Here is a 16,374-nt window from a genome sequence, read left to right as displayed (position 1 = left end):
TAAACTTAACTTATTTCCTTTTTTGTAAAATCAATAAAATGTGTTCTAATAATCTGTTTTTACTGCATTTAAGTACAGTAATTTTTATCTTTTTCAATGGTATTAATTATATTATATGTGTTTATATGTACCCATTTTGTTTAATTAAAGGGTATTTTTATATTATTTATCAATATTTTTTATCTTTATGGGTTATGCTAACTACATGTTATTATAGATATAAAAAAGATTTAAAATTAAAATATAAAAAGGAAAGAGTCCAGAAATGCAGGACTATCGTTAGGCTAAGTTACTATTACTTTTTCATTAACTGCCTATAAAGTAAAGTAAAGAATCCAGAAATAGGTTAACCTTAGGCAACACGACAGCTTACAGATGGAGTGCAAAGTCCTATGGCTTACCTTCTTGTTGGTGAACTTCGTTAAGTTAGACAAGTGTTAACATCTAACTTATGAAAGAAATAGTCAAAGCATACTTTGTTTAAAGATTTTTGAAGACAAGAAAATTTAGATTACGAAATGAATTGAAATGTCGATTACGAAATGAAATTATGAAATGTATGTCAGTTAGAATTACATTTTTGTATCTTAATGAAGACTTCAGGGAAAAAAAGAGACATGTCACACATTTCCACTTTTGAGATGAATGAAATTTTGTTTTTGAAAATCGTTTGTTCGTTTGTGTGCTTTGGAAGTTGGTTTGTATGTTTTTTTTTGGGTGTTTCTGTAGCATTACATAGGCCTTTTTTGGTTTAGATTTTACTATTTTGCTAACCTTCAGTCTTATGTTTATATAGTAGGGGACATAACTCAATATATATATATATATATATATATATATATATATATATATATATATATATATATATATATATATATATATATATATATATGTATATATATATATATATATATATATATATATATATATATATATATATATATATATATATATATATATATATATACAGTGGTGGGATTCAGCCGATTCTTAAAATTTTTTGAGTTCGGCGAACCGGTTACTAACAAGTTAAAATTTAAAAATAACCGATAAACTTCACTTATTGTAAACAAAAAATTATGCATTTTTTTAAAACAAATTAATGTACTGAACTATTTTAGTAATGTAACGAAAAGGTCTGATCTGATATTATTGTTATTTGTTACGTAAGTTTATGATAATCCGCTTTATTTAAATACAGTCTACATTATATTTAATAAATTCAATCAGTTTCGTGTATTTTTAGCTGATATTAGTAACAAACCATTATTTTTGTTAGACAATATATGTGTTTTTGCATTGAAAAGGAAGTTATAAAACAAAAGTTGAAGAGTTAATTGTTTCTGAAGCATTTAAAAATACTCTTTTTGTTAATAATCAAAAATTTTTTGCAATTCCTCGGCAAAAGCTTTTAGAGAACATTGTGGTTCACATGGAGAAAAGATTAATGGATTGTGATCATTTAAAAACGAGCTATCACGGTCAAAATAATTTGGAGTTTATTAAAGTTTTTGAACTGAGTTATTGGGATCTTTCTGAAGGTCTTGTTCTTTGGCCAGCAGGCGAAGAACAATTGCATTCATTTTATAAAATATTTAAATATGCAGTTGATAAAAATTATTAGTAATTATTACTAATTGTCTATAATAATATTTATAATATTATTATAGACAATTAGTCTAACTGGTCTACCTCTGAAGGACTGGAATTCCGTTCCCGTTGTGAAGAAATGATTGCAAACGAACCACTCTGCTGATGATCCTCGCGTGAAGACAATTAAAACTACTAAAGATAATGAAAATCTACAGGCGTTATTTAAAATATACTGGCGTTTATTTTTGTTAATGTGCAATGTTCAATAGTTAATTATTATTAAATTTCTCTTAATGCAAAATGTCTTTCACTTGAATAAAACTGTCTTTGATTTTTTTAGTCATCATACCTAACCGCTCCTTAAGTTTTTTGAATTCCACCACTTTATATATATATATATATATATATATATATATATATATATATATATATATATATATATATATATATATATATATATCTATATATATATATAAATATAAATATATAAATATATAAATATATATATATATATATATATATATATATATATATATATATATATATATATATATATATATATAAAAAGATATATTAACGAAGAAAAAAAAACTTTTTCTATGGTACTTTAAGTTTATTTAGTTCATTTTTTTTTTTTTTTGAATAATTTTGTTTCAAATAACATTTTAAATATTGAAACATTTAATAACTCATTGTTTAAAACGTTAAAAATCTTCAAAAATTTTAAAAACATACTTTACTGCTAATTGATTAGTTAATGGTGCGTGTTTGCAAAACACCAAAAAAATTATAATGGTAAATTGCTAAAATAATATAGATTCATAATCTTATTTTATAATAACTATTATTATTTTATAATCTTATCTGTGAACGAATTTTGGAAAAAATTTGTTATTGCAGATTAATTTTACGCACAAAAAAAAAAAAAATAATAATAATAATTTTCGTGCAAAAAAATTACCCCAATAGTTTAAGAAAATATTTCTTCAAAGGTCCAAGTATTGAAAATATTAAAACATCCATATCTTTGGAACTAAATAAGCTAAAGATGTGGTTGAAGCCATTTTGAAAATTAATTATCTTAGGGAACGCAATTTATTTAAAATAAACAAAACTTATGTTGGCTATAAAAGTAGCCTAAATACCCTGATTGGAGCCTAGGAACAAAAATACTCCATAAGGTTCATTACCAAGCCCGAATGCGATGGCAATCAGTTAATAAAATATTTAAATTTACTACCTAAATAATTTACCGACGAGTTTCAAGTCTCATTTATTTATCTTTTAGTGTTCGAAAGAAATGAACAAGGGAAGTTTTCACCCTCATCAAAATTAGGGGTTGTAAATTTTACATTTTAAAGATAGATGAAATTTAAAACGTTTGTGTAAATTGGAATTTACTAGAATACAGTAAATTAAATTATTTTATTAACTTGTTGTTCGCACATTTGAGCTAGGGGCGATAAAACTGTTGAAGTATTTTTGTTCCTAGACTCCAATCACCTAATTTTTTGCAAAAAATTCTTATTTCACATAAGCATGAACATGCTTAAATTTGGAGTTTTTACTGTGTGGAATTGTCATCTAAAACGTCAAAGATCCTGAAGATACAAATTAAAGATGCAGAAATGACATTTTATCATCTTGCATAACTAGAAAACAATTATTTCAGTGACAAAAGGTGCGGCTACATCTTTTACTTAATCTTTTCAGCAATAAATACTTAGACTACTTTGTAAAAAACAACTATCCAGCTCCAATAATTTTTATATTTTGACCCTACTTCCACAACTAAACTCGATTTTCTTTTTAAAACAATCTAAAAAAAATTAAACTAGTAAAAAATCTAAAACTAGTCTCATAAACCTTTCCATAAATGTCGCGGAAAATATTAAAAGTAATTCAATATAAATTGGTCGGAACATTACTCATAAAATTTTTCTTGAATCCTCACTTTTGGCCATAAATTTCAACTTTTTACTAGGCATCCCAATTAGAGATTTAAATTTGAGTTTTTTTTACGCAACAAAAGCAATTTATAAATGTTTTCAGAATCATTCAGAAAAGATTCATTTAATGAAAACCTTGATAACTAAACTTCTATAAGAATGAACAAAATATTCATTTTACGATAGTTTCGTCAATAAAGAATGAATTAAAAACGAATGAAATATATATTTTTTTATAACAGACATTAGTTTTGTGTATCACTAAGCCAAAATATTCATTTTATGATAGTTTCGTCAATAAAGCTATCACGAAATTTCTAATAAAAACTAGCCTTTAGTTTCTTTTTTGGGTAGCGTTTTAATGTTTAATTTTAATGACATAATATAAATATCAACATTACATTGTTTTTACGTTAACCGGCATCAACTTAAATCTCATGAGACCGAGAAATCTTTGATATTTCAAAAAGCAATGTTTTAGCGATCTCTCGACTCTAAAAATTAAAAAAAGACTTTTACTATTTTAAAAAAATACTTAAAACCAAAAAAATAGTACAAATTCTTACTTCTGGATAGTCAACAGCTTTTCTTGCATATGTACTAGCATCTTCATATCTTCCAGCGCGAAGGTGATATCGAGCAACAAAAATACATGCGTGGGATGCATCTGCAGTGGTAGCATTCTAAACCAATATATCCAAATACGTTTACTTTTTTAAGATTTTTTAAACTAACAAGTGTTTGCAAATTTTAAGTTAATTAAAAAAACATTCATCGATTTAGCTGAAGCCAACTCCACAGTTCACAAAAAGTAGAAATAGGCCTTACTACAAATTACCCCCTGAAATTTCAACACAGATAATCACTATAAGGCTTGAGGAGATGCCTAGAAGTTTTTGGAAAAGTGAAAACTCATCACATTTTAAGATATTTATCTTTTTAAAAATGTTCATGTACATAAACTGGGCCTAAAAGTAAAAAAAATACTGAAAGACTATGTATGTGTATAAAAATTTCAAATTGTTTAAATATTAGATTGTTTTTATCATTGGAAAGAGGATAAGTATACCAGTATATAACACAGTATTTCAAAGGTGAAAAATTATCAAAAACGAACAATTCCTTAAAAAGTTATGACGTTTGTTGAAAACTGTCATAACTTTTTAAATTCTTATCGAAATGCGAATAACTTGGTATCAAAAGAAAGGTGTAAGTGTGGACTACATATTTATATTATACTCTAACTACTGAAGGTATCCGGGGGGATTGAAGGGACACCAAACCACTAGCTTAACCGTAAAAAACACTTTTTTTAAAAAAGTGTTTTTTTGAAAAAATTAGTAACTTTTGTAAATATATAATAAACTTTGTTGCAGACCATTAACGTATACGAGAGTGTTATGTTAGAGTAGGAGGTGGCTTAACACACCCTAATACCAAAAATTGCTTGTTTTTATATATGAGAGAATGGGAGTATATATACATATATATATATTTTGGACTAGAGTGGAGGCTTATAAGGTGCACAAACCCTTCTTTTGTATACAAGATCTTTTTTAAGTTTAAGGGTGGCACACGGCCCCAAAACACTTCTTTTTTTTTTTTATTACCCATTTTTGACATTTTTCGACCCCGTGTGTGTCACCCTTAAACAATATTGAATAAAATTTTTTTTTCTATAATAACTCCCACAATGACTAATATAAAAATAAAATTAAGCACTATAACTGTATTTTTTTTTCTCAACGCTGCAAAACTTATAGAAAAGTCAAAAAGCAGACAAAAAAAAAAAAAGATTTTCCCTATTTCATGGTTTTAGGCAACTTTTTTTGGTGATTGAGATAGATAAATTGCAGACACGGAGCAAACTTCAAACTTAGGTATGTTTATACTTATATCAAATTAGTAAAATGGTAAAACGCTAAAATATTATTAAATGAAATTTGAAATCTGTCGATGAATATAAATTTAGTTTAGAATAAAAATAGCATTTAACTCAGTAACTTATTGCCCTAACATTTGGGGCTGGGGGCACAAATTTTGGGGTTTTGGTAGTTCCCAGGCTCCGATCACATAGATTTTCTCAATCACCAAATAAAGCTTTGATACGACTGCTTCCATCATTGGAAAGCTAAGGAGTTGTAACGAGAATGGTGTATAAGCTGGGGCGACCACTACTGCTCCTTGCCTGTTGATGTCATATTTTGGAAAGACATATTACCCACTTTGATATGATATATCCAGTTAGTAAAATATCTGGTCCAGAGAACCAGCTCTTAAAACAACTAAAATCTGTCTGGAATGATCTTGAAAAGATGCAATTCCATTAATGAGGATTCAAACTCAAACAGAAACTTGGATAAATAACATCTTGAAGCTGAACAATTCTACAGAGATGTAATAGATAATAGGTTCCTGGTCTATTGCATTATGCAAGATGCATGACAAAAGCATTGTATTGCCTTAAAATGTATTTACTATTGGAAACAATTCCAAATTTATCAGAAGAAAATATATAGAAGAGATTCATGATACCACTATGTTTGTCGGCATCTTTTACACTCAGTGGTTTCTTAGAGCAGTATCGCCAACTGCTGCCCCACAAGTTAAAAATAATAATTATAAATAAGAAAACAGTGTAAAAAATAATTAGTTAATTGTTTGACTGATGACCTAATCTAATATTGTTAAAATATTGCATAGGATATGAAAGCTCTGTTGCAGATGATGAAGTTCATGGATACAAATCTTCTTGGATCTACTTCAGTATTAAAATCATTTGACAGACACAGCTGGTACCTTGATCCTGCATTAGTTGTGCTTTGCAGATAAATGTTCTCAAAACAGAGAATGCCAAAGCATTTAACAATATACTTCTTGCCAAACCAAATGTGTGTCCACTTAAACGTGTTATGGTCGATAAAGAGCTTTTTCACTTTCTAAACTTTGCACAAGATCAGCATCCATTCTTTAGTTCTCCAGTAATTTAGCAATCATGGGTCATCTTTGATAAGATGTCCAATCTTATCAAAGATGAGCCAAGATTGCTAAACTACGGAATGGAAAGGGGTGATTTGCAGTGGCTTAAGTTCCCTTCACAGTTCTGGAAGTTCAACAATTTTTATCTTGAGTTTGAATCTGCTATTAAATCCTATGATGTGGTCAATGACTTGTCCGAGAGGGCCATTAAACTAGTTAAAAAACTGATTGGAAAATTAAACAAAGAAAAAAAGAGACAGGATTTGCACTTGCTTAACTATGTTTACAAAAGAAATAAACAAGAGGCAAAGAAAAAAGATTTAACATCGAATGTATTAGGTCTAGGAATTAATTCATGCGCTTTTTAATTGAAAATTGAAGGTTTATTTCAAAAACTAAATGAATGAATACATTAATGAAAATAGTGTCCATCGCTAGTCACTACTTTTGCCCATCTTTCCGGCAATTTATGAATTCCGTGTCGAAAAAATGATATTTTCTGAAGAAGTGAAGCGCTGTCCAATCAAATCGTTATTTATGCAATCGAACAAGTAGTAGTCAGAAGGAGCAATGTCCGGAGAATACGGCGGGTGGAGTAACACTTCCCATGCGACATTTTCCAAATAGTTTTGACAGGTTTTGCGACATGTGGTCGAGCATTATCATGCTGAAAAATGAGTTTATCATATCTGTTACCCCAATCTGGTCATTTTATGACCAGAGCTTGCTTCAAATGCATTAATTGTCGTCGACAACATTCTCCATTAATAGTTTCACCAGGTGTCAGAAGCTCATGGTACACCACACCTTTCATATCCCACCATATACACAGCATAACCTTTGCACAGTGAATATTCCGTTTGGGTTGTGATGGACCTGGTTCACCTGGCTTTACCCAGGTTTTTTTTCGTTTAGGATTCTTGTAATAAATCCATTTCTCATCACCAGTAACGATTCGATGCAAAAATCCCTTTCTTTTCTGTCTTTCAAGCAGCAACTCACAAATGGTCTTTCTTCTTTCCACGTCTCTGTCTTTCAATTCATGTGGAACCCAATGAGACATTTTTTGAATCATACCCATGGCTTTGAGGCGTCTGGAAACTGTTGATTGTTCAACTCCTAACAATTTTGCAAGGTCCTCTTGCGTTTGACAAGAATCCTGATCGAGCAATGCTGCCAATTCTGCATCTTCAAATTTTTTCGGCTGTCCTGGTCGCTCTTGGTCTTCCAAACAAAAATCACCACTTTTAAACCGTGCAAACCACTTCTGACACGTTCGCTCAGCTAGAGCATGGTCACCATAAACTTCAACCAAACTACGATGATTTTCGGTAGCACTTTCTTCATGTTAAAGTAATGAAGAAGAATCCCCCGCAAAAACACTTTATCAGGAACAAAAATCGACATTATCAGTTAAATTAAAAATAGTGTTGTTTACGCTTAAATCAAATGATTTATAATGAAAATGTTGCGCAACAACAGTGATCTTCGCACGTGGCTAAACGAAACGCTGAGACAATAAGCTAGCTTCGTAATCCCTTGTCAAACCGCACAAACTAATTCCTAGACCAAAGAACAAAAAATATTTTAAAATGTTGAGTGTTAATAATTTAAAGTCTAATATGATGTTGATTTTATTTTTATTTCTTCCCCTTCCTCCTCCCGCAGCTCGAAAGAAAGGTATATAAATAGAGAAGAGCTAATCCACCTTCCTCTAGATTCAACTCTAAGTTTAACATCGAAAATAATATAATATATTATAATAGCTTATTTATAATTCCATTTAACTGGCTAGATTTTGTAATGAAAAATACCATAGAAATACAGGGGTTGCGGCAGCTTTTTTTGGTGATTAAGATAGATAGCTTTCAGATATAGAGCAATCTTTAATTTTGGGTATGTTTATACTTATTTTAAATGAGAATACTTTGTAAAAAATCGCAGTGAGTGGAGCCTGGGAACTACCAAAACTCCAAAACTTGTGCCACCAGCTCCAAATGAGGGCAATAAGTTACTAAATTTTATACAATTGTTATTTCAAACTAAATTTATATTATCGAGAGATTTCAAATTTCATCTAATAATATTTTAGTGTTCAAAATTATGACAATGTAAAGTCTTTAACCCCCTCATTTTAGGGAGGGTGGAAACTTTACATAGTTATAATTTTCGAATTGATGAAATTTGAAATCTGTTGATGAATATAAATTTAGTTTAGAATAGCAATAGTATAAATCTCGGTAACTTATTTCCCTCATATTTGGGGCTGGGGGCACAAGTTTTGGGGTTTTTGTAGTTCCCAGGCTCCAAACACTGCAATTTTTTTTGAAGCATCCTAATTTGATATAAGTATTAACATACCCAAGTTTGAAGTTTGCTCTATGTCTTCAAGTTATCTTAATCACCAAAAATAGTTGCCACAATCCATGAAATAGGGAAAATCATTTTTTTTTTGTCTACTTCTTGACTTTTCTATAAGTTTTGCAGCGTTGAGAAAAAAAAAATCTCTCACAATGACCAATATAAAAAATTTTTTTTTATATTAGTCATTGTGAGAGTTTATATAGAAAAAAAATTAAATTCAATATTGTTTAAGGGTGGCACACATGGGGTCAAAAAATATCAAAAAATGGTAAAAAAAAAAAAAGAAGTACTTGGGGCCGTGTGCCAACCTTAAACTTTTTTTAAAATTAAAAAAAAAAATCTTATATATAAAACAAAGGTTTGCGCACCTTATAAGCTTCCACTCTAGTCCAAAAAAAATTTTGACCTAAATCTGAACCACCCTAATATATATATATAAATATATATATATATATATATATATATATATATATATATATATATATATATATATATATATATATATATATATATATATATATATATATATATTCTACCCTAATGGACTAATGTCCAAACTGCAAGGTATATATTTTCAAGAAAAAAGCATGGTAAATAAATGATAAATATACCAAAAATTGTTCAGGAAAAGTAGACCACAGTTAGTTTAGGCCCAATTGTAATCAATAGAAACTGCAATAATTGTACAATTCGTGAAAAAGGCGAGGATAAATACTTTCACAAAATCAAAAGCCCAGCTGATTCAAAGAACTTAAAAGTTTGCTCCAAATGTTTTATGCAGATAAGTAATAGAAAGTTCACGCAATCACTGCTCATGTTACTGAAATGATTTCAGTACAGCAAAAGAAAAAATACAGCAAAAGAATTGTTTCCAGTTTTATTGCCAATATAATATTTCAACAACCTTTCTGAGATGTTAACATTTTTTTAACTGTATGTGCCAATCAGTTTAAAAATAGATTTTGTTGGTATTTGATTTAATAAAATACATATTTTGATTTACATTTATGAATTATATAAAATAAAAAATAAAAAAGCAAGATTTTGGTTTACAAAAGCGAATAATATAAATGATTGGATTTTATGTATTTAATATAATATAGGATTGACCAAAATTGCCAAATTATGATCACACTAAATATTCTATGAAGATTCTAAGACCACTTTTTTTATTTCAGTTTTAAATTTTGTAAGAGTAAAAGCATGCCTAGAATTTTGATAGGGAAACTATTTTGTGCCTCAAAACCCATCAAATCAACTGTACTGTTCACATAGGGAATACATCATTTTAAGTACTCTAAAAAAGATAAATATCTCAAAATGTGAAAACTTCTAGGCAACTCCCAGGGCCTTACACTGACAATCCGTGGTGAAACTTCAGGGCTATTTTGTAGTAGGCCAATTTCTACTTTTTGTGAACTGTGACCCTCTTTGCCTTTAGCTAAAAAATTTTTTTTTTTTTTTTGTTGATTTTTTTTTCAAAAAATTCAAGTAAAAATTATTAATTTTTATTTTACTGTTGTATTCCTTGAAATTTGCTTCATTTTTAACCTTCAAGTGGGCGTGCTGACATAAAATTTGCGGCAAAATTTTTGTTTTTTTAATAAAATGTTTGTACACGTGCATTTTTAAAAATAATTAGTACCTATTCCTAGAACAATGTTGCATAGGTACGCATATGCAACAAGTTGCATAGTTACGCATTATTTGCTTTTGTAAAACATCATTTGCTCTACACCAAGTCATATGTGAATGGATGTGCTAGGAATAAAGTTTACGGCGTGGGACTACTAGTGTAATTTTATTTATATTTACCAGTTTTTTATTTACCTTTTCATATTGTGAATCAAAAAGGTATGTATATATATAATGTATTAAATATTAATTAGTTAATTAATAAATTTATCGATGGATATTATTTTGAAATTTTTCTTGCAGATAAGTCAAAATGTAACATAATAAAACGCATCTTACAAAAGCAGAACTTGAAAATATTGTTCGGCGTATGTTTGAAGAAGATGAAAGTGATGATGAAAATGTGGAAAATGATACTGAGTTTAGTGAATAAAATACAGATATGAATGATTTTGACAGTTTTCGGAACAAAGAATTTCAGATAACATAAGTGAACAAAATGAAGAAAACACTCTTTGTGAGAACTTTTATGTTGCAAAAAATAAGACAACCAAATGGTATAAATTTGAAAATAAAAATGTTTCAAAAATAAAAAAAAATAAACATAGTAAAAGAAGCCATTGGCCTACAGCAATGTACCATAGATATCAGTAATGAATAAGATGCTTTTTTGAAAATTATTGATATCAATTTGATGGATGAAATTATAACATTTACTAATATATACATTGCTCAACTAAGAACTAACCATACATATTATAGACAATGAGACTGTAAAGAAACAACAAGAAGCAAATTTTTGGCTTATTTGGGTCTTCTGTACATGATTGGTATCAAAAAGTCTCATCATGCAAATGTGAAAGAAATTTGGGCAACAGACAGAACTGGAATAGAAATTTGTAGAGCAGTAATGAGTTACAAGATTTTTTTTATTTTTGACACGCTCTCTGAGGTTTGACGATAAAACCACAAGAGGAGAAAGGCGAAAAGTAGATAAATTGGCTGCCATTCATACATTTCTTGATGCATTTGTACACAATAGTAAGACATGCTTCAAATTAGGTGAATCTTAACCATTGATGAAATGTTCCATCCAATTAAAGGTCGCTGCAGTTAGATTCAATATAATTCCTAGCAAACCAGCAAAATATGGGATTAAAATGTATGTACTATGTGATGCTAAAATATTTTATACTTTTAATTTGGAAACTTATTGTGGAAAACAGCCAGATGGTCCATATGCTTTGTCAAATGCTCCTTTTGATATAGTGAAACGATTAATTGAACCAATTGAAAATTCTGATAGAAATTTGACCACAGACAATTATTATACAAGTATTCCTCTTGCTGACTATTTACTAAAGAAAAAAATTACACTGATTAGAACCTTGAAGTAGAATAAATGTGAAATTCCACCAGAATTTCTTCCTCATAAAAGTAAAGAAGTTCAGACCAGTTTGGTTTCCAAAAAGACAAATTGATCACTTCATACGTGCCTTGAAAAAAATGCTGCGGTTATATTATTGTCAAAATTACATAAAAAAGATTTACAACTAAAAAACACTAGTTATTATAGATTATAATGCTGCGAAAGGTGGTGTTGACAAAATGTGCTTGACATTTTCTGTTTCCAGAATAACTAGGCAATGACCTTGTGTAGTTTTTATTAAATAAATTCACCAATTTTATATGCATTTGATAACCAATCAGATAAAAAAATACACAGAAGGTTATTTTTGAAAAATTTGGCAAATCTGACATTTCGAGCGAGCCTTCTGAACTTACCATTAGATGTGCAGATATTTTTGAAAACAAATTATGGAGTGTCTACAGAGAGTTCGAGAAGAACAACAGCCTCACACGAAACATGTCGTTCTTGCACACGAGACAGGAAAAAGACTTCAGCATCAATGAAATGAAAATGCCATAATTGTCAGACATTTACATGTAAGCATCATTTCCAAAAGAAAAATGTATGTGTTGATTGTGCGAATATAAATAGTGATTTCAATTCTGACTAAAAAAAACATTGTTTTTTCTTGTGTTTTCTTTTTATAAATAGTTTTTTTTATTTATTTATAGTTTTGCAAATAAAATACTTTACTAAACTCATTGAAGTATTGCTTTTTCTTTAATTACTAATAGTTATGCAATTTTATGTCAGTGTAAAATAGTGAAAATTTGCTGTAAGCTGTATGACATTTATGTATAAAATTTATGGGGCGCGCCCATTCATGTTAAAATAAAATGGGCGCCTGCTCGAAGGTTAAAAACTGTTTTATATCATTGATTTACTACACATACACAATATGTTAAAATTAAGGTATTTTTAAAACAAAACAAAAGCACAATAAAAATTGTTATTTTAACTAATTAAATATTAATAAAACTAGAGAATTGATATAAGGTAAACTAATAGTATTATGTAAATAGAAACACTTAGAAATTGTAACTTGAGAAAAAAAAAATTTTTATTTGTTTTTTAATGTGCCATCTAGATTAGAAATTGATTGGTCTGGACTAGAGATTGATTTAATATCTTTGTAACTTGAAATGAGTGGAGTTGGTCATATATTTTTAAGATCAGTATCCTGTTCAACAATATTCTAGAGCTTTTTTTTTTAATAATAATTCACAATAAATCTTATCTGAAAGGATAAAAAAAAATGTCTTTGGAATTATATAGATTACAATTAGAAAAAATGTAAAAAATTAAATAAATAAAAGAAATTCAATTCAATCCGAAATAAAGCCAAAAGTTACAAAATCTATAGAATGTCTGTTATGCATGAGTAAAGGTAACATTTATGGAACTTTTGTTTAATCTGTTCACATTTTATTATTGTTATTATTAAATTTAAGTTTAAAAAATGATAACAATCAGCACTATCTGATTTTATTCTTTACCAAAATTTGCAAAAAAGAAATTACCAAGTTATATACTTACAGCGCAAATGTTGTTAAATGTGCAGTTAAATGTGTTGTTAAACACGAAACTGTCTAAAACGAGACTGAGAAAATATGATTTAATTCTCAACAAAGCAACTAGAATGGTTAAAGTAGGAAAAAGTTCTGGAAGTAAACTTTTTACTTGTAAAAATTGTAAGAAGTTTATGCATTTAATTGAATTAAAAATATCATTCAACTACATGTGATATTTTACATTTCATGTGATCTAAAAATGGCTAGAATCATTTGTGGAATAAAGTCCCATTCAAGCTACTGTTATTGCTGTTGATGCAACTTTGATTGCAACACTCTATCAGAGTGTGGAACTCTAAGATCTTTTAGCACATTCGATAAAAGATTGGTAACATTTGTATCTAATGACTTAAATTTAAACTTTGGTAAATATTTTGCAAATGCAATGCATTCATTGTTTATCAATATGGAGTGGTCAGTATTCTTTTTGAACATTATTTTACCAATGGAACTCCATCTTCTTCTAGGAATTGATAATCATCTTTTTAATAAACTTTCAGACTTTTCCCTTTTCAGAACATCTTCCCTATTTTTTATAATACTGGTCATGCCAAAGGTCTATGGTCACACCAAAGGTCTGTGGTCAAACCAAAGGTATATGCTGTTTTCTATATAAAGTATTTTATCATTTATTACTTAAAGCATCAATCTGCATTAGGAATTTTTAGTGAAAAAGCAATGAAAGATTGCATCTCATCTCATCACTTCATTCATCACATCTCAATTCATCAATTCGTTCGTTAGGTATGGTAAAAGTGATTCACTGACCGTTCAGAAAATAGAAAAACGACTTTTTATTTGGGTGGTTGGTATGGTACAACAGCTAGCAAATGTAACAAATAAAATAGTAGTTATTGAATGAAAGTATATGCTGGAATAACAATCTAAAATTATTGATCTGAATCTCTAAAAATACTTTTTATATTTTGTTTCTAATAACCCTTTCCTAAGAATCTGTTTATTTATGGCTATATAGTTTGAATATGAATATATTAATAATAATTTAAAAATACTTGCAAGGTACTAGAAAAATAATAATATGTAAACATCGAACAGACACTGGTAGACACCAAATAGACATTGATAGTCATCAAATAAACATAGTTGAGTATGTGATTGTTTGAGTGCTTTTAGTATTTTATATATTTATTTTGAGTTTTGAAATATTTTGACTTTGACTATCGGGTCGATACGGAAAATTCCGGTCAACTTTAAATTGAGATTTCTCTAAAACCATAAATGCTTTTTATTTCTTTTATTTTTTTAAATTAAATGTTACTTCTATATCTTTAATTGCGTTGATAAAATTTTGTTTACAAATCAATGATTTGCAAAATGTTTCAGAAACAAATTGAGGTGCGTAAAAAAGTTGTGAATTTTTTTTTGCAAAAATCCACCAACTTCATATCGCTTGATTCCTAAACATACAAATGTCCCAAAATCTATAGTCATAGATATTATAAATAAGTTTAAGACTAACCAAAGCTTTGAAAGAAAACCTGAAAATGGAAGAAAGAAAACTTTCCATAAATCCAAAAAGGTAAAGTCGATTCTCAGTTCAATAGCAAGAAATTTGAACCAGTCAGAGCAAGATCTAGCAAGAAAATTCAAGACTTCGTGCTCTTATATCAAAATGGTACTTAAAAATACTAGAGTTAGCATGGAAGCATTTAATAAGAAAAATACATCTAAGAGAAGCTTAAATGGTGAAATTAAAGGAATTTGACGTCGAAAAAATTTGGTTAAAATTATGGGGGATATGAGCATAATTGTATGAGCATAATTGAAGTATGAGCATAATTGAAGACGACAAGTATGAGCATAATTGAAGACGACAAAACATATTGCAAGGCAGATTTTTCACACTTTCCTGGTCAACAATTTTACTATGAGAATAAAGATAAACCTGTCAATAATCAATTTAAATATTCAACGAGAAAAATTTGCATCCAAGTTCCTTGTGTGGCAAACAATTTGTAACTGTGGTATGCAGCCCTCTGGTTTTGTCACTTAGAAGACCTTGTCTGCCGATCTCTACATTAAAGTATGCCTCCAAAAAAAACTTTTGCTATTTATGAAAAAACACAAATACTGATGTCCCTTTTGGCCAGATCTTGCCGCTTCTCACTATTATAAAAAAGTTCTACAGTGGTAGAAAGATAAAAATGTGAAAATTTTATTAAAGATGTGAATCCTTTAAATCATCCTAAAGGGTGCAAGATTGAAGATTTTTGGACAATAGTGTAATACTCCATTTATGCTCTGTCAATAATGAATAAAAAAATAACTTTTAATGTGTTTATTTCCATATTTCTAATTCCTGATTTGCAATAGATCTATTCTTCATTTTAATAGTTTCCTTAAGTAGATTAATTTTCTTCTTTTTAAGTAGATTAATTTTCTTCTTCTTAAGTAGATTAACTTTCTTTTTTTGTGCAACTAATAGTTGCACAAAAAAATAAACTTAATCTATAAAAAATAATAACTTTTTGTGTGCAACAGATCTTACTGTTTTTGTTACTTTTTTTTCCAGTGATTGCAATAGCGACCAATATTATTTAAAAATAAATCCAGTCAAATATGGCTTCCTTAAAAAAAATTTCAGGAGGTAAATATTCTATAACTTATTATTATTTTTTTAATACTCTTGAAATAAATAAATTTTTTTTATAACTATTGAAAAAAATCTTCTTTGAAAACACATGCTTCCTATAAAAAATAAATTAAACCTTCTGAACTTGATCAAAATTCAGAAAAACCTACTCCAAATAGAAAGAAATTATATAAATTATATATTGCATAATTTATATGATATCTAAACTTCTACAAAAATACTTTTTTAGGTTGTTTTACTTTTAAAAAATGTAATGAA

At 28.4% G+C, this 16,374-nt stretch overlaps 1 protein-coding gene across 1 annotated transcript in view; it reads right to left on the bottom strand.

Moving 5' to 3' along the window:
- Nucleotides 1-3,748: 3,748 nt before the first annotated feature.
- LOC136071878 (cell division cycle protein 23 homolog) overlaps nt 3,749-16,374 on the bottom strand; it is a 43,536-nt gene continuing 30,910 nt past the window's right edge. The window contains exons 14-15 of the mRNA XM_065797442.1: nt 4,109-4,225; nt 3,749-4,036 (exon numbers count right to left, since the gene is read on the bottom strand). Of these exons, the coding sequence (XP_065653514.1) occupies nt 3,971-4,036; nt 4,109-4,225 (183 nt within the window). The 3' untranslated portion in view covers nt 3,749-3,970. The remainder of the gene's footprint in view (nt 4,037-4,108; nt 4,226-16,374) is intronic.

Source organism: Hydra vulgaris, chromosome 05, assembly GCF_038396675.1.
Source record: "Hydra vulgaris chromosome 05, alternate assembly HydraT2T_AEP".
Taxonomy (NCBI): domain Eukaryota; kingdom Metazoa; phylum Cnidaria; class Hydrozoa; order Anthoathecata; family Hydridae; genus Hydra; species Hydra vulgaris.
This window is presented reverse-complemented; position numbering and strand designations above follow the sequence as displayed.